This window comes from Triturus cristatus, chromosome 3_1 (assembly GCF_964204655.1).
Source record: "Triturus cristatus chromosome 3_1, aTriCri1.1, whole genome shotgun sequence".
In the NCBI taxonomy this organism is placed as follows: domain Eukaryota; kingdom Metazoa; phylum Chordata; class Amphibia; order Caudata; family Salamandridae; genus Triturus; species Triturus cristatus.
The window spans coordinates 599,718,607-599,744,178 of record NC_140583.1 but is presented as its reverse complement, the minus strand read 5'-3'; the positions used below and the strand labels follow the sequence as shown (position 1 = coordinate 599,744,178).

Sequence of the window (25,572 nt, the reverse complement as noted above, 5' to 3'; positions counted from 1 at the left end):
GGAATGATTTCGGCTCCGGCCCAACTAGCGGGAATCTTCATAGCTTGCAAAATAGCATTAAATAAAACCCAAAGGTAAGGTGCCCAAATTAAGGGTTCACTGCGGAATAGATCCCCAGGAATCTTATCCAGTCCTGGCGCCTTACCTGGTGCTATTTTATCTAAGGCACTCGTTATCTCTTTAAGTGTTATGTTCGGGATAACGTCACTGATCCTGGGGATGATCAAGGGTGCAGTCTGGCAATCAACCAGTAATGGGCCATCCACTGTCTTAGTCCTCGTGTAGAGGGACTAAAAGTGGACCCTCCACACTTCTGCCTCTAAGTTTGGTTTGATCGGAGATTTTGCCTCAGAAGTACATGTGTTAACCACCTTCCAAAAGGTCCTCATGTCATGGGAACTCAGAGAACTTGTCTCTTTCCCAGCCTTTTTTTGCTTCCCCAATGCTTGAATGATAGGCCGCTCTATTTGATTTAGTTAATGGGCGGTCGTTGGCTTTGATGGCTAAAAACTTAACCTGTCTACTGATACGAGATCTCAAAACGATGCCCAGTACGAATATTCACAGCCCTCCAGACACCCCCTTGTTGTTCCATCAATTCTGAATGGTTATTCTTGGTGGTCCTGAGGAAGGTGGAGTTTTAACATACTTTCCACCGAAACATATGTAGAGTGGAACTACAATTCCCAACCCTACAACACAGCAACAGATGAAAAAGATGGTTCTTTTCCCGTTTTGTGCGGATAGTGATTGTAATTCTAGGTTGGGCAAGGTATGAGTTATAGTTATAAGTGTATGAGAGAGTGTGCATGAAGAGAGTGGAGTTCTATGCATGGGGGTTATGAAAATAAATTGGACGTATTTGTCAGTGTATCTACTGTTTAACATCAGTTGCCTTGTGGTTTCAGAAGTATTTTTACTCACAACTTCACTTTCAAACAGGCAAAGATAAAATAGCAACTGTCAGTTATTCGATTAAATTGTGTAATTGTATATATGTATTGTATATATTTATGTTTTGTTTTATTGAATAATCAAAGGAATACATTGGACAGCACTTTACATATGGTATGTATGGATTTATTGTTGTACCTTTATTTTGATTGTGAAAAATAATATGTACAAAGAAAATTATGAATTAAAGAAATGAACATGTAAATGAAAATAATAAACTAAGAATAACATGAAAATCCTACAAAGATTACGTTTTTCATTAAGCCAGCCATGAGCTATTTTTAACCTTAGTAGAAGCAATACAGGTCTGATATGAAAACCTTCTTATCTCATTGGTCCCGTCCTAGACCTATAAATAATATGGTAGAGGGTACCTATCTTTCGTGAAAGACAAAGGCAGCGCTATACATACAAGACCCAAAATCCAAAATAGTGTTCCTAATGTTAACGGAAGAAAAGGAAACAACAACTAGAGTTTGAAATAGTTCCAAAAACAGAAGTTCTGAAAAGTGAATAAAGCAATTGAAATACATATTACATTCATATTACTCTTACCAATAGCGATGGCAAATTTACATCTATATGTCGGATAACTTGAAATTCTCTCCTGGCACTCTGAACAGTTGCAGACGGCTGTTCCAGGATGGCCACCACATAATATGCAATGTCACCATATTTTCCAGAATAAGAAGTAACCAAAGGTCTGGAAAAGAAAACGAAGTACAAGATGTATGACACTATCGTAGATACATCTTACTGTTGCACATTCTGATTTGTGAATTAAAACAGTACACATGTTTCACCGTATAACGTGCATGTACAATTCAAACCAACTCAAAGAAAGCAAACTGGTGGCTGCTGAAGCAGCCTGGACCAGCATTGCTGCTGGAGTGTGTTCTCATGTGTTTTTCCACAGAAAGCATGCGTCACCCGCACCACTTCCCGTTCATTTTAAGCCAGTGGTTTGAGGAATCTTCAAATTATTTTTTTTATTTGCCAATACCTCTTTGTTTCCATTTTTTCTATTCTGGTAATAACCCACAAAGAAACATTTTGCATTTCAATTCATGTTCAGCGAGTGCATCAGAAACCCATATGTTGCTTCCGACTACATTAAAGGTGTATCTATTCATACTTACACATGTGGGAGTTGAAAGCTAAATGGGAACTCATGTTTTCCGGCACATAACATAATAACACCTCCTGCACCTGTAGACGACAAGACAATCATATTGATTTCCTTTGTACATTTTTCAGTAACTAGAAATGGGGCAACATCTCCAAGAAAATCAGTCTTATAGTATTTATTAAAAATACCGGATTTACAGCTATTAGTAACTCTACTAATGAACATTAGCATACTAGACACTTTATTAATGAAAGTCAATAGAACATAACCATTACTCCCTCTAAACTATAATTTTAATATCAAGTACTTTGAAGACAGGCCGTTGACTTGCATGGGCAATTAGAAGCTCTAAGCCACATGCCACAAAAACACTAAAGGAAACTTATTTAAAGGATGCTAAGTTGATATTAAACAAAAGACTGAAGTTCATAATTTACACATTTGCAAGTTACCAGAACAAGTATTCATGAGCCTGGGGTGTTTTGATCAATAACAAAGACAGTAAGTATTAACATAAACAAAAACATTCGGACTACACTCCATGTTCTACAGTTAAATGCCCAGATTTTGTCAGGGTAGAGTTTTATAAAGCAAGAGGATAACAGACCTACCTTGTGAAAGCAAAAAAACAATAAAGCTCTACCACCAGATATGGCAAATTCAAGTTCTTTGCACATCAAAAACAACAAAAAATCTCTAAATTTTATGGTCACTGTAACCAAATTTATTACAGGAGACAGGCTTTACAGCAATGATAACAAACGTTTTAAATTCCAGCTGTTATGGAATGCTTCACAAACGAGCATTTCAAACTACTTGCATCAGACCTTCAAAGCAATAAGACATATGGCATTAAGGTTGTCAAAGGATGAATCGAGCAACATCACCCATGGAAATAAAGGCTCACTTTGCCTATAATTATGACTCAGTTTTATTTAAATAGCTACCCTACTTTACGATGGAAGAAACAAACTGACAAAAATGTGAAAAGATGAGATACAATCTTATATAAGAGTTTCAAAATTGTAAAAATACATATGGCTAAAGAGCTTAGCAGTTTTCTCAAATTTATGTAGAGGCTTGACACATACCAGGCAGGGGTTAAGACCCGTTTATGGTATCAAGTCGGCTTCCTTGCCACTCGTGAGTACCTCAGGATGGAGAAGGACAATAGAAGTGGCAGCACTCTGATCATTCTTGATCTTTTGGCAGCCAGACACCTTGGACCACTCCATGTGAGATAACCGCCTTGTGATAGTGAGATTTCATGTTCATGACTGGCATAGTGAGAAGGCTTCCTTGTTGGTGTGTCTCTAGCAGTTCTCTCTTCTTTAAATCCTTCATCTGTTCTGAAGACCGGAGTGTGGTAGTCAATCAACCTTCGCTAAATCATATTCCAATTTTATATTGTGTCAATCCTCTGTTGGAGTAGAGGGACAAGTGTCTTAACATGTCTGAGCAAATAACATTGTAACATTTGCGAGTCCCTTATCTAGTGAATTACCCTATTTACCATTAAGTCCTCAATCCCTCTTGAGCCAAGACAAAGTTTTGGGATATTAGTCATAAAAACTATTCCCGGTGTTAGATCTTTGTAGATTCTATCAGATTGTTTGGAAGGCAATGAATCCTTTCCATTTTTGGGGTGGAGGGTCACCTTATGGGGGCTCGTGAAACGGTGGAATAGGTTAAGTGATGGATAATCTCTATGATTTTGGACAGGCAATCTGGGCGAGGAATGGAGCTCTCTTACACAGTGTAACACTCATATGAGCAGCACTACTCAAATCAAATTGGTGTTTATTTAATCCCTGCTGATAGGGCAGGGGCAGGAAAGACATTGGTGCCAAAACATTAGCCTCAATGCAACTATTAGTAGCATTAAACAAAAGCTCCCTGTCCTTTCACAGTAGGGTTATCAGTACCATCTGCAGATGTCCTAGGGGTCATTGCTGTTAGTGGCCTGACCATAACTTTAAGCTCTAGGATTTCAGTTTTTTGATCACATATCATTTCTAGTAATACCTTCTTATCTAGAAATGTGTTTAACTAGATTAACTAGATTACTCAAGCTGGCTGCGGACAATGAAGGAGGCTCAAGGTCGGCTAAGGGAGAGAATCTATTGTTACAAACGACTCTTGGTTCAAGGAGTATGAGTACCAAACTAGGCTCCAGAGGAGTGGCATTTCCATGATGGACAGGCTGTTCTGTGGGAGTGACAGTAGCCCTAAAAGCAATAGGTAAAGTGGGATTGCAATCCCCAATGTCGCAGTCTCTCTCCAGTGCAGCCGGACAGCTGAAAGTGCTAGAGTGCCAGGTGGTTCTGGGCCCACCTTCTCCTTCCCCCCCCCCTTCTGGCAGCAAACACCAAATGATTCTGGGCCTTGGAGTCTCCAGCGTCACAGTCTCTTTCTCGTGCAGTGGAACAGCTAAAAGCGGTATACAGTGCCAGGTAGCTGTTTGAGCCCGCCTCCTTCCGCAGCAAAGGATTCTAGGGTTTAGAGTATCCTACGTCGCAATTCCAGTAGTCACTTTTTACGCAGCGGTGGGGTTTCTCTTCCAGGACAGCAGGAAGAGCGACTTCTTGCAACCAAAGTCAACATTTTCAACCATATCCGCCTGTACTGGGAATATTGTCCAAGTCTAGATAACATGAAAACATGTGGGGTATCTTATAATTGTGGATTATAAATATGCAAATAAGTTCCAGCCAGGCATCTATTTTTTTTTAATAAATATTGTGTATATTGGCACTTTAATTCCTGACTTTTCCTTATCTACTCACGAGCACTCTCCCAGGCACCTCCTTTTCACTCACCATTGAGCAACTATATTATGAAAGTGTATTATACAAATGTACTTATTATCCAAATTCAACATAAAATTGTCAATGTATTCAATTTAAGTGTGTGTTATCAATTTTTGGGTACTATTGAATATTTAACTTAAAATATTCCCTTAGGGACCAAATGTGTTTTGTATCGAAGTAAGAAAATGGCAGCCTTGGCCTTGAAACTGTAGGTCAGGCTCAGCCACTATACCTATGGTCATGGCGCCAGAATTGGGACGGCCAGCAGAGGAAGTCTCACTGAACGGAGTCTAAGACCTGGCCTTGTAGTGCAGGAATTTGACTCGGTCTCTTACTCCAGCAGTCAGCACACAGTGGCTGTGGCACTTATGATGGCTGCGCACTTAGCGCAGTACCACCACAGTGCACCATGACCTTCTGAGTAAGGCTGGGGGGTGTAGGGTCAAACTAACTGTGGCCAGTGGCAGAAAGCCTTGCCAGAGTATGCTGCTTTATGCCCCTAGGCAGGCAGCTCCATTGGCCGGTGACAATCCATTAGAGTCCAGGGTCCGGTGTTGATCTGTAATCACAGGCTGGGGCTGTCCCCACCGACCACCAGCACCTGTCACAGATGCAGTTCCTGCAGCCTATGTGTATGGGACATTAATATGAGGTCATCACTGCTTGTTACTGTCTGGGATTATAAATGGCAGTTACTGTGTAAAATCAATCAATTAACCGATACTAGTTAAACGCGGCTACTCACCCATGAGGGTCTCAAGGTGCTCATAGAGGGGTGGGGAGTGGGGGTTGAAGGTCCGACATGGTGCTGAGGTTCATTCTAAAAGCCAGGTCTTGAGATCCTTCCTGAATTGTGTCAGCGACGAGGCTAGCCTGATGTGGAGAGGCATGGTGTTCCAGGTTTTTGCAGTGAGGTATGAGAAGGATCTCACTCCGGTTCTGGTCCTGCTGATCCAAGGCAAAGTGGCGAGGGCCAGTTGGGCGGAATGGAGGTGTCTGGTGGGTAAGTTGAATGTGAGGCAGTGGTTCAGGTATACTGGTCCGGCATCATGGAGGGCTTTGTAGGCATGTGCGAGGAACTTAAAGGTGATTCTTTTGTTGACTGGGAGCCAGTAGAGTTCTCGTATGTGTTCAGAGATGTGGCTGATGCGGGGATGTTGAGGACCAGTCTGTCTGCAGTGTTCTGCACGCTCTGAAGTTTCCTAAGGAGTTTCTGGGTGATGCCTGTGTAGCATGTGCTGCTATAGTCGAATTTGCTGCTGATGAGTGAGTGGGTGACCGTCTTTCTGGACTCAGTGGGGATCCATCTGTAGGTGTTCCGCAGCAGGCGAAGAGTGTGGAAAACTGATGAGGAAACGGCGTTGATCTGGTGGTTCATGGTGAGCGATGAGTTCAGTATGATGCCGAGGTTTCATGCATGGACGGTGGGTGTGGGGGGGGGGGGGTCCTAGCTCAGCGGGCCACCAGGATTCTTCGCAAGCTGAGGTGTTGGGCCACAGGATAAGGCCTACGGTCTTGTCCAAGTTGAGCTTGAGGCAGCTGTCTCTCATCCAGTTGGCGACGGTCTTCATCCCGTTATGAAAGTTGTCTCTGACGATGGGGGCTCGCTGGTGAGGGAGAGGATCAGCTGGGTGCCATCAGTGTAGGAAACTATGTTGAGTCTGTGGCTCCTGACGATGAGTGCGAGCAGAGCCATGGAGATGTTGAAGAGCGTCAGGGAGGAGCCCTGAGGCACTCCGAAGCTGATCTCTCTGGGTTCCGAGAGGAACGGAGGAAGTCGGACTTGCTGTGTTCTACCGGTGAGGAAGGCGCGGATCCAGTCCAGGGCTTTGTCGCGGATGCCGGAGTCGTGAAGTACGGTGATTAGGGTGCGGTGAGAGACATGTCGAAGGCGGCTGAGATGTTGAGAAGGACGAAGGCTGCTGTTTCTCAACAGTCGAGGAGGAAGCGGATGTTGCCGGTGGCAGAGAGGAGAGGGCGGTCTCAGTGCTGTAGTTGATTCGGAAGCCGGATCGAGAGGAGTCCAGGATGTGGTTGGCTTCGATGAAGTCCGAGAGATGGACGTTGATGGCCTTCTCGATGACATTGGCTGGAAAGGGGAGCAGGGAGATGGGTCTGAAGTTCTTGAGGTCTGTTGGGTCAACGGACAGTTTTATTTAGCAAGGAGCTGATCTCTGCATGTTTCCAGTCATAGGGGACAGTGGTAGTCTCGATGGAGCAGTTGATGGTTTTGCGTAGTTCAGGGGTGATGGTGGTAGCTGCTCTGTGGAAGATGCGGTGCGGACAGGGGTCTGAGGGGGCTCCGGAGTGAATACTGTTCATGGTCTTGAGAGTGTCGTCCACGGTGAGGGGATCCAGCTGAGCAGGTTCTGTTGCGGGCGTGGTCGTCTTGTGTGGTGGTGGCAGACAGGTTTTTGGTGTCAAAGCTGGCGCAGATCTGCTTGATCTTGTGGTGGAAGTAGGTGCAGAGTTTGTTGCCGAGGTCTTGGGAGGGTGGTTTTTCTGTTGTCTCGCTGTGGGGTTTGGCAAACTCCTTGACAATGGCTCTTTGCTGTTGTGAGCATTGGCATTGATTCTTAATTGAAGGGCCGTTTTCTTAGCAGTTTTGAGGAGGGTGTGGTATGCGGTGATGGAGGCTTTGAAGGCTGCATGGGTTTCCGGGCTTTGTTGTTCCTCCATCTCTTGTTGAGCCGTCTACAGGTGCGTCTGGACTTGTGGAGGGCAATAGTAAACCAGCTGGCTTTCTTGGTGTGTTGCTTGCCGGGTGCAGTCTTGAGGGGAGCCAGTGCGTCGGAGCAGTTGGAGATCAATCGGTGGAGGTTGCGTGCTGAGGTATTGGAGTCTATGGATGTCGGTGGTATGGTAGTGCTGAGGGAGGCGGTGAGATGTTATTGAGAGACCTTGCTCCAGTTGTGGCAGGGAGGCAGTAGTGTACGATGGGTTTGGTGCAGGTGAAATGAACACAGTGGAAGTTGTTCCAGAGGAGTTCAGAGGTGTGGCTGTAGGTGATGTTTTCGCTGGCTGAGAAGACGGGGTTGAAGGTGTGTCCCGCTGCGTGAGTCGAAGAGGTAGCTAATTGGTTGAGTCCAATGTTGGTGAGGTTCTCCAGGAGGGATGCAGTGTTCTGGTCATTGGGGTTGTCCAAGTGGACGTTGAGGTGAAGGGGGGCGAGGGCCCGAGGATCTGTAGACGAGGGTCTTGCGGAGGAGGGTGGTGTTGGTCTTGAAGTGGAGATGTTCCATGGTTGCTGTGGTGATGTCGTCCGAGTGGGAAGTCAGTAGGAGGGATTTCATGTGGACGATGGCGATTCCTCCTCCTGGTTGATTGGTGCAATCGTTGTGGGTAATGTTGTAGACATCGGGGATGGCGATGGCTATGTCCAGGCCCGAGCTGCGGTTTTGTCAGGTTTCCTTGAGGAAGGCGATGTCGGGTGTGACGTAGTCCAGGATGTCACAGATTTCTGTGGTGTGTTTGTGGAGGGAGCGTGTGTTGAGGAGAATGCAGCTGAGCCGGTTGGGTGCATTGTGGGCTGGCTGGGCAGCAGGTGGACCTGGAGTGCAGAGTGGGCAAGGGTGCAGCTGCGGCAGGAGAAAGGTCCTTGGGTTTCCTTCGGCAATGCGAGGGGGCAGGCGGTGTGTTGTCCGGTGTTGAGGCGAGAAGGGTGCTTGCGTCGCACCGGTGGAAAATCCGAGAGCCAGGGTCCATGGCGTTGGGCGCAGTCCAGGCGCAGACAGGTTTCTCTTTAGCACACCAGTAGCACAGTGGCCGCCATTAGGTAGTGTGAGGGCTGGACAGCTGGATGGCAGAATGCGTGGTGCTGGAAAGGGGCGGGCCGCGGTGGTCCAGCAGGGGCACAGCGCGAAAAGGGTGAAAAAGCGCAGTAAAGAGCATGAAAAGGTGGGAAAAGAGCAATAAAGAACAGAGAAAGAGGGAAAAAGAGGAACGGAGAAAAAAGGAAAAAGAGTGCAAAAGGAACAAGCATTTGCAATGCAATAGGTCTCGCATTTGCGAGAGATTGAGCTATTGGCATTGTAAATGACAATGCCTTTTATCTATCTGTTTTTAGAACCTGCAAGCAGTGTGTAAACATGCACTTTGCACTTATAGCCCTTGCTTACAAGAAGCAAGGCTGGCAGTAAAAGAAGAGCAGTTAATGCTAGCCTTGCTTCTTGTAAGCAACAACTATAAGTACAAAGTGCGTGTTTACGCACCGCTTGCAGGTTTTCAAAACACATAAATAGTCATTGTTATTTACAATGCCTATAGATTAAACTCTCGCAAATGTGAGACCTATTGCATTGCAAATGCTTGTTAGATTCTACTCCTGGGCCATTCCCACCTCCTGGCTCCTGTCCTGCCCCAGACAGAGCCTCTGTGTGTTATTGAAAAGAATTGTCCCTTTTATGCTGCTTGTTTCTTCCTGGTTGGGCATGTTGGATAACCATGCACTAATCTCATATAATACATAGAGTTTAAGCGACGTGAAAGCAAGGAGACCATAAGCTCAAAAGCAGAGTCAGTTCTCTTGGCTTAGGAAATTTGAATACACTGCTGTTTGTTCAGCAGCAATAACCAAACACGAATGGTGAATATTCATGTGCTAATGCAACAACCTGTACTTTTTCAAACACGAATGTGCCAATACAGCAACCTATACTTTTTAAACACGAACGGTGGCTATTTATCTGCAAATACAGCAACCAATAATTCTTGAAGTCAGAACATCCACTGTACATCTGAAGACACCACCTGGTCTGCAGCTGATGCATGCACATTGCTCACCTCGCATTGAAAATGGATACTCATGGACCAGCACAAACTGGCCTCCCACAGGTGCAGCACATGGGCATGGCTTGCACAGTAGAGCATGCATATGGAGTCCCTCAATGTATCCCCATATCATGTTGGGCACCTTTGTCGGGTCCGGACTTCCTAGCCACCAGCAACTGCATTATGGAACTTAAGAGACTTACCTTTCTAGTTATGTCTGTCTGTGGGGCTGACAGACCCAAACATGCAGAGAGATATTGACTAAAAAGCTTAGAATTCCTGCAGATGTTGCACAAATAGTTCCCAAGTGACCCAATGTCATGGCCAGTCATTTCTATAGCACGTACACTGATTTGTAGCTCTTTTCCAAACACCTCCGATTTAACCAGGTATGGGATCCCTAAAACAGAAAAAGTGTTTTGTCCAAGATCACACAGCATTGCTCAATTTGAAAGGCATTATTGGAAGGGCCGTCTCCTTGAGCCACAATCGTCAAGCTAATACAAGTCAGACTTTCTGTAAATGAAATTTCGGTTCAAGAATTCAGTCATAGACTACAAGTTTATAACCACTTCCAGGGAATTTAAGATGCAGGATACATAAAACTAAAAGCACCAGGATACATCGAGAAAAACAGACGTGGACAAGCTATGCATATCTGACATGGGGCAACTGTCAGTGCTCGAAGCTCATTGTAAACACCCTCTCGGGCGCAAATCGGAGCAGCTCGCATATTTCCCGTTCAATGTGGAGTGCCTGCAACAGTTAACCCACTCTGCTATGTTCGAGGCGTAAAGGAAAAAATAACAAAAAAGGAAAAAATAAAAAAAAGTTGAGTGAGCCACGCGAGTCCGCCAGTATTAAGTATTATATATAAATGAGACCTGATTTTTTAAATTAAGACAGTGCCTGCCTCGAGGGCTTTGGTGCCACAGGGGATGGGGAGCGGGCATATTTACAAAGATATGGTGCAACATTAAGAGAGCGCCTGCCTTGCAGGCGTCGGTGCAGCGGGGGAGGGCATACGAGCATATTTACAAAGTTATACAGCAATGACAAAGCCACACAAAGGGCAAGGAGGGAGGGAAACAAAGGTTCCCCCCGAGGTTGCAATGAATCTGTGAGGTAAGCAACACAAAAAGCACTGGCCAAGCCAATATGTGTAGTTTGCACGTTTAAACAAGTGGTCCCTAAATAAACACATATACAACTACTGCGTAAGAAAACTGTAGTTGGCCGGTGATCCCGCACTATGGAACTGGAAGTGAAGAATTGGGAGCACCACCAATATGGACCCAGGAAATATAAGTGACACAGGAGTGAGCGAATTGAATCAAAAGGCGGGATTACATGCCACATAGAGTGATTACAACAGGTCTAGCAACAGCGCATGCGCGCTGTAGGCTCGACCTAAAAACGAGGCAGAGGCACAAGGACAAAAGGCAGGCCTGCAGCAGAGATTCTCCCCACTAGCCCACCAGGGATGATGCGCAGGTGGAAGCCTGCGGGTGGAGGAGGGCCTTGAACACCAACCAGCAACGGTCAGTGGACCTGCAGGGGCAGCAGCTACCAGGCGGAGCTGCATAGGGAGGGAAGCAGTTCACTTACAAGTTGAGTCACTATTGCTTGTAACTCTGAGGGAACCCTTAATGGTGTTACTGTGTGGGACAGTCAATGCTCAGTACTGTGTGAGGACATCATTTGTGATGACATTACTTTGGCAATGATTAGGTTTTGCAGAAAGGACATGGCAATGAAAAACCTACTGCATTTGTAACTGCTTTTTCTACTTGTGAATTGCTACAATCACATCACCACTGTTAACACTCCACCTGTTTGGTCTGTGGAGTCAGTGCCTTATTGTAGAAAGCTCTTCTGTGCAGTCCACAATATGCAGCAGCGCAGCTTTTAGAGTCTGCCAACAAGATGGCCTCTGGAGACCTTGTGAGTGGTACAGTCTGCCACAATTTCCAAGCATTTTCCAAAGAGACCCTCTTAGTATCAGTACTTCTTGATTGAGGAAATACTGATGTAGTATCACTGAACCGAGGGGGTAGGTGGGGAAAGTGTACACACAAAGACGATGCTCACACAGTATGCTTGGTAAATTATGGCACTTTTCCAGACCCATTTACTATGATTTGCAGCACCCGCGAGTCCTTGAACAACTCAGCTGCTGTCTGGCAACCGCAGGTCGACTGCATACTGGCATAAACATGGCTGTGCTTGAGCACATCTAGCTAATGTGTTGAATAATGTAAGGAAATTAATGCATTCACCTATACCCACACACCAGGCAAAGTGAGAGGAAACTCACTTCTTCAGTTATTTGATTCTTTCAAACAAAATTCATCCTTACTTTTGCCCATTGCTGTTCAAAACTTCATTAGTGTTCCATCAAATAAATCAGAAAAGTAAGTTCAACTGTCCTCCATCAACACGTTTTCAGAACAAATGGCTTGAGATTGTTATTTTTGTCTTGGTGTACAATCCCAGAGTGCAGTATTTTTTTAATCCAGACAACATGCAGTAGGGTAATTAATTCAACTATCAAGTAGAACGTAATGGGGAACCAGTACCACAGACCATGATTCATCCGTCAACATTTTTTGAATGCATACAATACTTTAATAAAACCTATAAACTACTAGTTCAATTACTTTTTCTGTGCCCTGGTTTCACGCTTAAATTTCTATTGCATCTCCTAATAGACGAGAAACGATGCCTAAGATATCAGAAAGACTTGAGGAATCCCTGCCAGCTAAGAGAGGATCTCTACTTGTAATAGGCAATCCTTGATCATGTGAACAGAGACCACAGTCTCCATCTACCTGATGGGATGGTAGGCCACCTGTTACAGTGCAAATTGCACTTAATGGTTTTAAATATTCCTTGGGAGAACTGACTGATTTTCTTTCTGTGATACGTTTGTTAAGTCAGAATAGGGTGATGCTACTATAATGAATCTGATTGGGTCATTGTCAGTCAGTCAGTCAGTAGTTCTTTATTCGGTTGTTAAAAACACCATAAAAAGATATACACAATTCATTATTAAAAAGACAATTAAATCAACATCATAAGAACTCTGTTAAAAAGAGAAATACATATTCACAAAGGAGGTGCATAAATTCATGATAATCACAATTTACACCTGACCTCTAGTTGCTCTTAATCTCCGTGCAACTTTAATAAAATTCAATATGCAACACAAAGTCATTGGATCAGCCGCCTGTTGTGAAAAAAGTAGTGCAGGTTTAAGTTGAGTCAGTTTCGCCCTATTTAGGATATCAATTAAGAATCTCCGCCTCGGCATTGAATAAAAAGAACAAAAAAAATACAAAATGAAGGGTGTCCTGCGGAGACATATTGTCGCAGCCGCAGGCACCCTTCTGCTCAATCGAAACAGTATAGCCTAATGGCTCAGCTAATAAGTGTGGTAAAAGATTGAGCCTAAAACGAGATATTAAAAATCCGTCCTGGGCATTGTACATGAGGTAAAGATAAGGTTACATTCCCTCGGTGGTCTTGACGGCACTATGCGCATTCACTGACCCCTTAATTCCTTCTACTAACATTCTACTCGTGTTTATTTGGGCCAGAAACAGTCTTTTAATCTTGGGTTTATCCTGAGCTCTAATTGCTGATGGATTGACAAAAAGATCTAAATGGCCCAGGTTCTCCAGATTAGTCTTGACATACTTGAGCCAGGGTATATTCATACACCTTTCTCTCCCTAAACAATCTGTCAGTATTTGCCTGCTCATCGCAGCTTCTGGGTTTGTCCACACATTGAGCCACGATAAGATAGGTCTAAACTTGGCCATGTCTGTGATGTATGGCCTCCCTAGTTCACTGTGGGCGATAACAGCTGGAGTACTCTGCGGGATTTTTAACACTGATCGGAATCATTTTATTTTCCTCCCGCTGCAGTTGTTCCATGTCCACAAAGCCCCAGACTTCGGCCCCATACAGAGCTTTAGAGCAACAAATAGAACTGTATAGGATCATTGCTTGTTCTGGGGACCATCGCCCTAACCTCCGCCCATAACTGGCTATTGCGCCATTTGATGAGGTTAGTTTCCCACATCTCTCTTCTACCAGGGAGGTGAATTTTAGCGACTCATCAAACAGTATGCCCAAATATGAAAAGGTGTGCACCCTCTCCAATGTGTGAGTCCCAATTCTATGTATATACTTGGTTCGGGGTTTATTACCTACCAACATGACAAATGATTTGCCAAGATTAACGGAGAGATCTAAAGTTCCCATAATCTTCACAAAGCCGTTAATTAGGATCTGTAAACTTTTCGGAGTACGGGCTAACAGCACTGCGTCATCTGCGTAAAGCAGAACTGGAATGTGACGCGTGCCAACTTTTGGGCAGTCTTTAAATTAATCAAGGTCTGCTCTAGATTACTGATGTATAATGAGAAGAGAAAGTGCGCAAGAATGCACCCTTGTCTCACCCCACTAGTGCACACGAAGGGATCAGTGAGTCCCCCCTCAGTGTTATAGCGTACCCTAGCTGTGGTATCCCTGTGCAATTCCCTGAGTATGGTAATCAGACCCTGGTCAATGCCAAGCTGGCTCATCATTAGCCACAGCTTGTCCGTATTTACGTGATCAAAGGCAGCCGCCAAGTCCATGAACCCTAGATGGATCGTTTCATTGGTTGTTTTAGTGTACTTGGCGACTAACATATAAAGATTCAAACATTGATCACTAGTTGACCTCCCTGATCTAAAACCATAGTGAATGTCCGATATGATGTTTTTTTCCTCGGTCCATTCGATTAGTCTATTGAGGATTACTCTTCCCAGGATCTTCGCAGAGACATCAATCAGAGAAATGAGCCGGTAACACTGAGGGTTGTCCCTGTTGCCCTTCTTAAAGATGGTAACAATGATGGCAGTTGACCAGGATCGTGGCAAACCAAACATAATGGCAGCATTTATCACCCTAGTCATGATCGGGGCCCATAACTCCACATTACTGATGAACAGATCAGGTGGAGACCCGTCTGGGCCGGGTGCCTTGTTTTTAGATAGTCCCTCAATGCCCTCACTTATTTCCGCTAGGGTGAACTCAACCAACTGCTCCTGAGAAACAGCACCTTCCTCCGGAGCGGTAGGCTCATTACCGTGGTTATACAGACCCTTAAAGTGGGAGACCCACTGCTTCGCTAGGATGTTTGTGCCAACCTCCGGGGTGCGACTATCGTGGGAACAGGGTTTATTAATTATACTCCAGAATTTGGTAAGATCCCTTCTTTCTGCTGCCTCCCTTAAATCTGCGCACAATTCACCCTGTAATGCTAGTTTCCTCCTTTTAACCTCAGCCTTATATTTTACTCTACACTGGGTTACCCTATTTTGGTCCCTAGGCTTATGTTTAAGGCAACTTTTTAGCTCCCTAAGGGCCCGTGAGCAATCTTTAGGAAACCATCTTGTATGGTTAGGGGTTTTTTTTGGGGTACGTATTGTCAAAAGTCCCTCAACCAAACTAGTATTCCTCCCGAATGCATCTAATAATTGTGGCCCATCAGTTCCAAGGTTTAGACATTCTTCGATGGGCTGCTTCCCTTGCTCCATCAGGGCTCTATAAAATGCCGCACTCTCAATTTTAGCCATTTGAGTCGCCTACCTTGGTCGGTCGCCCTCTCAGCGATGCTCCCCGCTACACATAACCTTGGTGAGACCAAATACTGAATTTGCATTATTAGAGGATTATGATCACTAAATGGGCTCCACTCAATCCCCACTGTTGCAATTCTATGCTTAAGGGGCCTGGAGACCAAGATGTAGTCAATAATTGACAAACACCCTCTACCTTTAAAGGTCGGGGGAGGGTGCCATCGCTCTCCAAGACCATCATATCTATTGTGTGTTCCATGTCATGGTTAATCAAAATCTTGCTCAGGTCCCTTCCTGCTAATGTGTGGACGAAATGAGGGCCTTTTTTAGTAGGGCAGTGTGACCAGTCTGAGTTAATTGGGAACAGAAAAGGGCATAAATGAGTATTTAAATCGCCCATAATTATATTAAATGGATATTTTGCTCCATTTGTATTGGGATATTCCTTGCTCAGTCTGGAATCTAGTGCCCCCAGAGTGTAATTTCCCTCTCTGCCATCTCCCGGGCTGTAGACATTATATAGGACCAGTCCGAGTCCCTTCCCCTCAAATCTTACAGCCTGTACATTATGGGATGGGCTTACTATATTGGACCATTTGCCTTGCACCCTTAAATCCACATACAAGGACAAACCTCCCATGGCTCTACCTGACTTAGATTTTAGAGCTGGGATAAAAAAACATTTATAGCCCTGTATGTGGAAGGGGCTATTATCAGTCACCCAGGTCTCCTGGAGGCTGATAACCTCAAATTGTTCAATCTTCTCCCTCCATTCCTGGTTGTTAAATTTGCTTGCTAAGCCAGCCGTGTTCCAGGAAATAAAATTTAAACCTCCCTCTGGCTTATTAGCCTGACCCACACTTTGAATATTTTTTTGAGCTCCGTTTGACCCTTCTGGGACCCTTGAAACCCTTCTTGTTCCCTCAAGACCATGTGGAGTTTTACCCTTCTCCGACTCCCTTTCCACCCTATTAGACTGCGATATGTCTCCATCAGGTGCAATTACCTGATCAGCGGGCTCTTCCTTTCTTGCTTCCCTCAGTGTTACTAGTGGGTCTGTATCGTCCGTATTCCAATTAACTAGAGGGTAGGGATCCTGTAATGGGCTCGTCCAACCCTCCCTCATGGCCACCACGTTTCTGCTCTTTCCCACATTTCTTAGCTGTGTTAATGGAGCAGGCGAATAAGTTAGTCAGTCATTGTCCTCTAAGGACAACAAGGGGTAAACCTGTTTCTCCAGCTAACCAAGCGACCTTCCCACATCCCTGGCCTTTCTTCATAATGTCTCTGGTTTGGGTTAGGACTGGTATGGGTTCTCACCCTTCTTCCTTCCTGAAGACATATTTCCTCATATTGTGCTAACTGGGGAGGATAAAAGTAATCCAGGGGCAGAGGTTTAATTGGCCCAGTGTAGTTTATTGAGTCTTTTCTAAGGATATGTTTTACTACACTACTGTCCCTGAAATTAATGGTGATACAATTTCCTGTGATGTCTTTATGTCTACTCCCGACCCAGTTCACCCTTCTAACAAAAAGGATCTCCCCATCTTTCCCCTTAGGCAGCGGTTTATTATAGCTCAACCAGTGAGTGATCTTATTTTTTAATTCCTGATGAGACTCCTTCTGTTCACCTTTTAATTCTGGGACCCCCGCGAGGATCACTACTAGTGAGCATGCCTCTGGAGGTAAATTAATCGTTGGAAGGGGAACAATGGGTACTATCCTGGGCATGATCGCCGACTGGTGGGATGCTTGCTTTATATGAGTAGTATTCGTGGAGCTTGGCTGATCCCGTGGTATTATGAGTGAACTCTGACCTTTCCCTCCTTTGTGCTGATCCTTCTCCATAACACTAATAGTATCTGTCTGTTGCATTATGTGCGCCTCTCGTGTTGGTATCTGTGTGGCTAAAATATGTCTCCCCTCTAAACTACTAATTTGCTCCACTACAGCAGGGGCTCGAATGGGACCGATGGCATTAGTATTGGTGGTAGTATCTATCACTGGCCTATGTACCCTATCTTTATTTTTCACTTCATTGATTAATTTGTCCAATTTGCTTACAAGTGGTTTAATCTGACCCACAATAAAAGTTTCCAAATGTGTTTGTAGGTCAGCCACTATTTGCGACATCCAAATAGGTGGGATTGTGTGTTGTTTTGGCTCGACCTCCCTCCTTGCCCCTAATTTAGTTTTCATGGTAGGGGCGGCACTGCCAGGTCTAGATCTCTTTAATCTGGCTTTAGTTGGACCGGCTTTACGTTTCCTGCATGCCTCTGTCAGTGTGCCCATAATATAGTCCCCCGTTTCCCCCTCAATGTTATGCTGGGCGTAAGGTAGGTCCAGGACACTAGACTCTTGCAAGGGAGAAGGCGCAATTTCCACTATCTGCGAATCTAGCACTTGACTTGCATTTAGGGGCTCAATCACTGGGGTGAGAGATAAACGCCTCTCTGTTCATGCAATTTCGCTAGAGACTGCCCCAATTGCTTTTTGTAGCATACAATCAATTGCTGTGGGTTGAGCAATCTGTGGGGGAAGTATGCCATCATCCTGTGAAAGCAACTTTAACTGGGTGGGCAGCCTAAGCTTAGATTTAGTCGAGCGTGTTGTAACTGTACCTGCCATACTGGCTATGATATAGCCTCGGATCTTCAGGCAATAATCTTCGGCTTGTGTTCCCACCGGCCACCTAGTGGGATCCCTGAAGATATACCTGTGGCACCCATATAAGCCTTCAACACCTCCTTTAATCGTCCCCTTCTTATGTTTAATCTAATGTCTTGCCCTTCAGGCCACTCCAACCGCGTCACAGATCTTATATCCCAAGTCTCTGTTGGCGGGCCTAATGAGGTTACCCAGTTCAATTGTCTTTGGCCCGCTTTTTCCCTTACAACAGGCTTGTGTATTAGTGGTATAATACCAGGCAATCAGCAGATTCCCCCCAAAAAAAGAAGAAGAGACCTTAAGCACTTGCAGCAAAGGCAGTTACAAGTCACACACTGAAAAAGATAGAATTGGTGCTTACTATCGGTAGATGCGTGCGGAGTCCCATCGCCCTTGTGAATACGTGCAAGAGGTCAAAATAAGGGGGGTGGCCTAGCCCTGCCTCTTCCTGTCGATGACGGGCAAGGACGGGTCCGCCCCTTGGACCGGGCTTCGCCCGGGCGCTGCCCGCACGCGTCCCGCGCTGCGGGAGGCTGAGGGTGTTTTTAAAGCGCCTCCGGGCGCGCTTGTCCGCGTCACAGCAAGTGACCAGCTGGGGTGTCTGGGGGCTGTGGTCCGTCAGTTGTTTCGCTGGCCGTTGCCCTCACGGCGAGATGAAGCTCCCCCCTGCTGCCTTCGATGTTGCGTCCCGCGCTGCGGGAGGCTGAGGGTGTTTTTAAAGCGCCTCCGGGCGCGCTTGTCCGCGTCACAGCAAGTGACCAGCTGGGGCGTCTGGGGGCTGTGGTCCGTCGGTTGTTTCGCTGGCCGTTCCCCTCACGGCGAGATGAAGCTCTCCCCTGCTGCCTCCGATGTTGCGTCACCCTGACACCTATGCTCATACGGAGACACGGTCTCTAGACAGTCTCTCCGAAGACCCTCGCTGGCAGTCCTCCGCTCCGCTCCCATTGGGTCATTGTATATGGATCTTGATTTTGCCAATTGTTTTGTTGTTTTCAGGGTTGTTTTTCAAGCTTTCTTATTTGCAAGGACTAGCATGCTTGCAATCGTATATGGTTGACATTTTTCTAAGGTGAAAGAAACAATGTTATCTATGACAGTATTAGGCCAATATATTGCAGTGCACCTTCTTGAAATTGTGCCAGTCATGAAAAGGTTCTTAAAGTTGTATTAGGAAGTAATTTGTAGGCCTCAGTATAAATAAGGGGCTTCCAACCTTTAGCGTACAGAGACCTAATTATGTTCAATGAAATGCATTGAGAGTAACTAATATTATTAGTGTTGTATAGTCTACATTTTTTTATGTATGCTGGTGAGCAACTCAGAGGTAGCTGGAGAGCTACAGTAGCTCACGAGCTACTGATTGAAGAACCCTAGTATAAATAATTATTCCCTTAAAAGGTTCCAAGACTTCATCATCTTGATTCTTCGATCCTGCATCTGTGTTGTAAATGATGCAAATTGCAATTTCTGCACAGCTGTTCATATTAATCGAACATTTAAAAAGCAATCTAAAGGGTGTTTTTTTTTTTTAATAAGTGTGGTACCATCACCAGCTCACCAGGTTATACAAAATGAAAAGCTGGTGGTATCGAATCTGTTTAGTTAGTGGTTCAGACTTTAAAATCTGCCAGAAATTAAAATGTTAACAGTGTCCGTTTAAAAGAAAACTTGCAGGCTGAATAATTCATGCAAAGTACCGTGGGATCTCTATGGATAGTGGGAAGAATTGTTTTACATCGTTTAAAATCTGTTGCTTAAAAATGGTTTGTCTTGGGATTTTTAGTGTATCTTTGTTGTGGTTTTAAAGACAACTGTGATGCTACCAAACTTTTAAATGGTAGAACTGTAAATCAGCATCTATGATGCTTCAACTTGCCATCTTACTTTTAAAAACGTAAAGCCCTAATAGTTAAATTTTAGCTTACAAGTTATAGTTACAAAATGACGCACACGGATTTAATCTCAGGTTTTCGCTTTGTCTGCAACCACTTTAAAGTCTTAATAAAACAAATGTGTGTTAAAAGATGTAATGCTCATAAAGCCACAAACAAATCGTGTTACTTCGTTCAGAGTGTAGAGTCTACAAATGACAGATGGAAATGCCTGATCCCATTCTGAAACCAAACCTCAGTTTATATCATTTTGCTAAGACATAAAAGAGACCATCTGAGAAAGAGCATTGGAAGAGATGTTAATTAGAAGTGAAAATAAAAGGTGTTTACCTTGCTTTCAGTGATAATGAAAAGTTCAGTGATTCACGGTATTAAAGCACAGGTTATAATTAACATAAAATGTTTCTCAAGCTAGTCTAGTTCGCTGTTGAACTACACGGTCTGAAAATAAGCACTGGTGTACAGAAAGGTATATGTGCCCAACTGCTATCATGGGTTTAAAAGGAGGAAAAGGCAGTTGGACCACCAATACATCTCAATTACCTTAAGCTGCTTAAACGCCTTGTGTTAGCTGTGGCTAATAAATTATAGATACCACAATCAAAGGAACTCACGCTCTTCCTGTCGAAGCTCAAGGCACGACTGACCATATCGGTTAGAAACCTCCCATTCAACAGGTGAAGACTTTAACAGATACGTGTTTCAGAGTGTGGTAGAGTACACTATAAATCATCGCAAATTGAGAGGTGAACGACTTGTTTTCTCACCTGCTTCCTTCACGGTGTGCGTCAAATCCAAATATGTTGCCTCTTCTTCGTTGACAGTGTTGCTGTGCCTGAAATCTGTCAAACTCACCCTGGCCCCACCAGAAGCTTGTATACGCAGGGCCAAGAAAGAGAGTTCTGACCCCAGCTCTAGTATCACCTGCCCCCGTACAGACTCGCCTTCTGCGTACCCTGACCTCCCCTCATCCTCCAGCAAAACGACCGTGAAGGTCTTCAAATGGCCTGAGGGCACCATGGATAGTGGGAACTAGGGTGAATGAGAGAAAGGCTGGAGACAAGCAGCCAACAAATAAGTGAAGAGCAACAGATTTAAAAGTGCAATGACGCTATGAATAATAATCAGAAAAACAATGAGACATGAAAATTAGAACTCTATGAATAAAAATTAGGGAACTAGAAATAAGGCACCGCGTGATCATTAAAACATAAAGGCCACAGTGGAAAGAAACATACAAAAGTAACAAAAAAGGAGCACCGAAAATATAAAAGAAAGATTAGGAAATGCTAAAAAAATAACAGTGCAGTCAGGAAAATATATATGAGTTTACAAAAAGTGACAATCTACAAACAAATATAAAGGCAGAAATGCTAAAAGTACTGGAGTTAGAAAAAGGAGCCTAAAAGTATTACAATGCTATAAATAGAAAAGGGGCATTGAATAGACGAAGGGCTCTTAACGGGTGAAGAGCAATAAGTTCAACCAAAGCAAAAGGCTCCGGATCATGAAGGGGCACAGGAACTCGAACATAAAAAGGGCAAATAGGCTACACACAAGGAAAATAATTAAGCATTTTGAATCTGAAAATGTCACTGGAAATAAGCTGGGGCGATTAAAATACAAGTATGAAGAAGTGGGCGAAAATAAAAAAAGAACTAGAAAATGGAAAGGTAGGCACATAGAAAGAAATGAGTTAGGCTAGAAATAGAAAACCTCGCGGAGGACACAGAATATGTATGCCGAAACCGCCACACTTTAAAGGGAGAGGGGGGGGGGGGGGGACCTGCTGCGCCCCCAATGGAGGATCCCTTTTTGACAGCAGCGCAACCAATTTGAACGTCCTGGGCCAGTGGAAGTGCTGTCGCTGCTCCTCGGTCGGGTGTGTGACCTTTTACAGCGTTGCTGACGGCTCGGTTTATCATGCGAAGTTACGTGGGAGCTCATTTGTTTGACTGGGGCACCAGGCTATGCAGAGGTACACTGAGGCGCCGCCTGTCGGACACTGGCGTAACCCCGAGAATGAAGTCACGGGCTACGCCAAAGCACACTCGTACAAAACACACAGCCAATCAGATTCGTCGATAAACAATATGGCGCAACAAATTCCCTTCAGAAACGCATCATATAAAGGAAATTTTATGAAATCTCGGGCACGCTCTTTTTCAAGACTGGTATTAACAGCCATAAAGTAAAAGTCAATTAACTGATCAGTCATCCTGCATGTCTTTCCTTATATCATAATACTGTTAGGTTTATACTTAGAATTCAGAGCACATTCACTTATTAAAGACGAACAGTCAACAACAGCTTTTGAACTAAACATTCAAAACATGTATTTCCTTTTTCACCGGCATTTCAACATATACTAAAAAAATTAAAGTATTATCATAAGTTGATTCGTAAAGGAAGGGAAATATTGTTCTCTCCTTTTTTGTTAAGGACAAGTTACATTTTCAAAATGGCCACCAAATTAGACGACAAAGTCAGGCGGGGCGTCTTACATGTGTCCTTTTTTTGTTTTGGTCACTGGTGAACTTGACTCACGAGATAAACTTGGCCTTGCGTACTCCGGCGTGTTCGGGCATCTCAGACCAATGAAAAGACCGTGCGTTCCCGTGCGGAGCCTTCAAGAAACGCCTTCCTTTGACAGCTATCCAATCGGAAGGCACTACTGGCCATGTGGTTAAGAGGTGATCAAAACAATTTTGTCAAGGCAAAAAAGCGAAGGGGAGGTCTTCTAAGCTGTTGCTGGTGTCCATTAGCGGAGAAAAGAAGTTGTGTGCTTCGTTTATATCAGATGTTCGTATGTAACCCCATTCACACAAATATGCGAACTCTCTGAGAAGGCGTAGCTAGAACAGCATACATGTAATATGGAATTTTTCAATGTATTTATTTTCATTTCTGTGAAACGCGAATGCATGGGGGAGGGGATGTGGTCCGTCGGCTAGACTGCCGACTTTGGTGCTGGAAACCAGGGTTCGAGCGTCGGGGTCCCGTCCACATCCTGTGATTCTTGGCAAATCACTTAATCTCCCTGTGCCTGAATGTGTAATGTAAATACGATGCTCAGCGCTCCAATGCCTTCGGGTCAAGTTCGCGTTATAAAATTTATATATAAAATAACAATGCACTCTGTAGAGAGCCACCCGGGCTCTCCTCAACAATGTTGCTGTCCTACATGCACCCACGCACCCCTCGGGGCGGGCTCGTCCCGAGGGGATAAATAAATGAGGGCGGAGACCGCACGGGGTCTTCCGGCCCAGAGCAAGGACCATAACTGTGACACAGGCCCGCCGCACTACATTGGTGACGAGGCCGGTCGCACCTTCACGCGTGCATTTGCCTGTCCCTACTGCCTCTCCGGAGAGCGTGCAGAGCCCACCCGCAGTGCCGACTCTCCTGCCGCCTACCTGCTCTTCGTCCTGAGGCTCGCGGAGCCCACCCGCATCACTCCGCGCGGGCCGCCTGGACTGCGCGGCGGACCCGCATGCTGGTTCCTGCTGCCTGCCTCGCCCGACAGCGCTGCGCTCGCCCACAGGCCTCCCTCTGCATCGGGAGCGCGTTCAGCTGGCGGCGTTCAGCGCGCTGTAGGGGTAAGTGACCTTGCCCCGAGTGCTGCATCGGCTCCCCGCTCTGGTGTCCCCTGCTCTGGTGTCCCCGCTCCTGCTCCGTCTGGCGCTGGCTCCTTCCTCCTTCGGCTAGAGGGGGCCTCAGCAGGGCTGTCCACAACTGCCTGCAGAAAAAAAAAAAGGAGATAAATAGGAAATACTGCTAAAACGAAGTAAATAAAGAAGAGGAAGGGTGATTTACAAAGGAAATTAAGTGGGGGTGAAAGTCGACCCAGACATACAGCGTGGACCCAAGGCCAACAAGGCGTTCCACGATATCAAAGCGGGGCTATTAGACAAGATGGTCATGGCGTACTTCCACCCCCGACGGCGAACAGAACTGGTCGTAGATGCCAGCCCAGTGGGCCTAGGTGCGGTCCTCCTGCAGGAACATGGCCCCGAAGTGTGGAAGCCCGTCGCATATGCCAGCAAAGCTCTCACAGACACTGAGACGAGGTACGCCCAGATCGAAAGGGAAGCTCTGGCCATCAAATGGGCTTGCCAACATTTCCATTTGTATCTGTGGGGCCAAGAATTTAATGTCGTGACGGACCACAAATCGCTGCTCCCGCTGTTTGCTGGATTATCGAGGCTGGCGCCACCGAGGGTCGAACGATGGGCGGTGCAGTTGCAAGCATACAATTTCAAAGTGATCTACCGTCCTGGGACTCCCAACCCAGCGGACTATCTGTCCCGTCACCCGGAGTCAGCGGTGCTATCCGCACCATCAGAGGACACCTGCAGCACCGAAGCATTTGTTAGCATGGTGTCGCAAGGGGCATGTCCCAGGGCCATGACGCTGGAGGAAATGGGTCAAGCCACTCGAGAGGACCCCACTCTCTCTCGCGTTCGTAGAGCACTGGACAGTAATGGGTGGGCCCATTTCATGGATGTTGCCCATGCTTTACGACAAGAAGTCAGCCATGCTCGCCAACAATTGTGGCACGTCCGGAGCAAACTCAGCGTGGGGGAAGAAGGAGTCATTCTGAGGGGACGCCTCATAGTGGTCCCAGAAAGCTTACAGAGAAGAGTCCTCGCGCTGGCACATGTGGGCCACCAAGGGATGGCTAAAACCAAAGCCAGGCTGCGCGACAAGGTCTGGTTCCCGGCGATGGACTCCAAAGTAGAGGAGATGGTCCGACAATGCCACGCCTTTACCATCACTGGTAATCACCGAACAATCGAGTAAGACTCCGTGGACGCATCTCAGTATGGACTTTGGGAGTTTTCCAGACGGTCGTCACATGCTGGTCGTGGTCGACTCGTTCTCGAAATTCCCCATCGTTGAAGTGATAGCGTCAACAGCATTCCCCCATGTAAAGAAGGTCCTGGACCGAGTGTTTGCAACAATGGGGCTGCCTGAAGAGGTCAAGTCGGACAACGGACACCCCTTCCAGGGGCGAGAATTCCAGGAATACCTTGCAAGTCTAGCGGTACGCCACAGGAAGATTACCCCACTATGGCCCCAAGCAAACGGGGAAGTGGAACGACTAATGAGAACAATCAATCGAGCGCTGCGTTTCGCCGTGGAGAATGGACAAGTTCCGGAAGCAGCTCTTGATCAGTTCCTCGGGACACACCGCCAGACTCCACACAGCACCACCAAGTGTGCTCCGGCCTGTCCCGTTGGGCAGTTCCCCGGAACCTTGTGTCCGGAGTCAGAAATATGGACTCCGGCCGAACCCGGTCCCAAGTCATAGGCTGAAAGACTTTGTATATACTTCCCCATGACTGATGAGAACTTGGTAGTCCTGAACTGAAAGAAAGGAGGGATGTAGAGAGCCACCCGGGCTCTCCTCAACAATGTTGCTGTCCTACATGCATCCACGCACCACTCGGGGCGGGCTTGTCCCGAGGGGATAAATAAACGAGGGCGGAGTCCGCACAGGGTCTTCCGGCCCAGAGCAAGTAACCGGCGTCACTGTGTACTTTATTGTGACCCCAGACCATAACTGCAACACAGGCCCCGCCGCGCTACACACTCTACTAAGATGAAGCGTGTAGTATTATTGCCTAGGCCCTGGAGCCACAATCAAAGAGAGATCGTTAGGTATAGTGGCCAGATCGTAACTGAGCCATGCCCAGAGCCCTGGGCTGTTTATT

The 25,572-nt window shown here is 45.7% G+C and overlaps 1 protein-coding gene across 2 annotated transcripts in view; it reads right to left on the bottom strand.

The window, feature by feature from the left end:
- Nucleotides 1–21,882, bottom strand: part of ARRDC4 (arrestin domain containing 4) — a 293,969-nt gene extending 272,087 nt beyond the window's left edge. For both annotated transcript variants that reach the window (XM_085644504.1, XM_085644505.1), the window contains exons 1-3: nt 20,623–21,882; nt 2,094–2,163; nt 1,510–1,657 (exon numbers count right to left, since the gene is read on the bottom strand). In XM_085644504.1, coding sequence (XP_085500630.1) covers nt 1,510–1,657; nt 2,094–2,163; nt 20,623–20,875 — 471 coding nt within the window. In that variant the 5' untranslated portion in view covers nt 20,876–21,882. The remainder of the gene's footprint in view (nt 1–1,509; nt 1,658–2,093; nt 2,164–20,622) is intronic.
- Nucleotides 21,883–25,572: the final 3,690 nt, after the last annotated feature.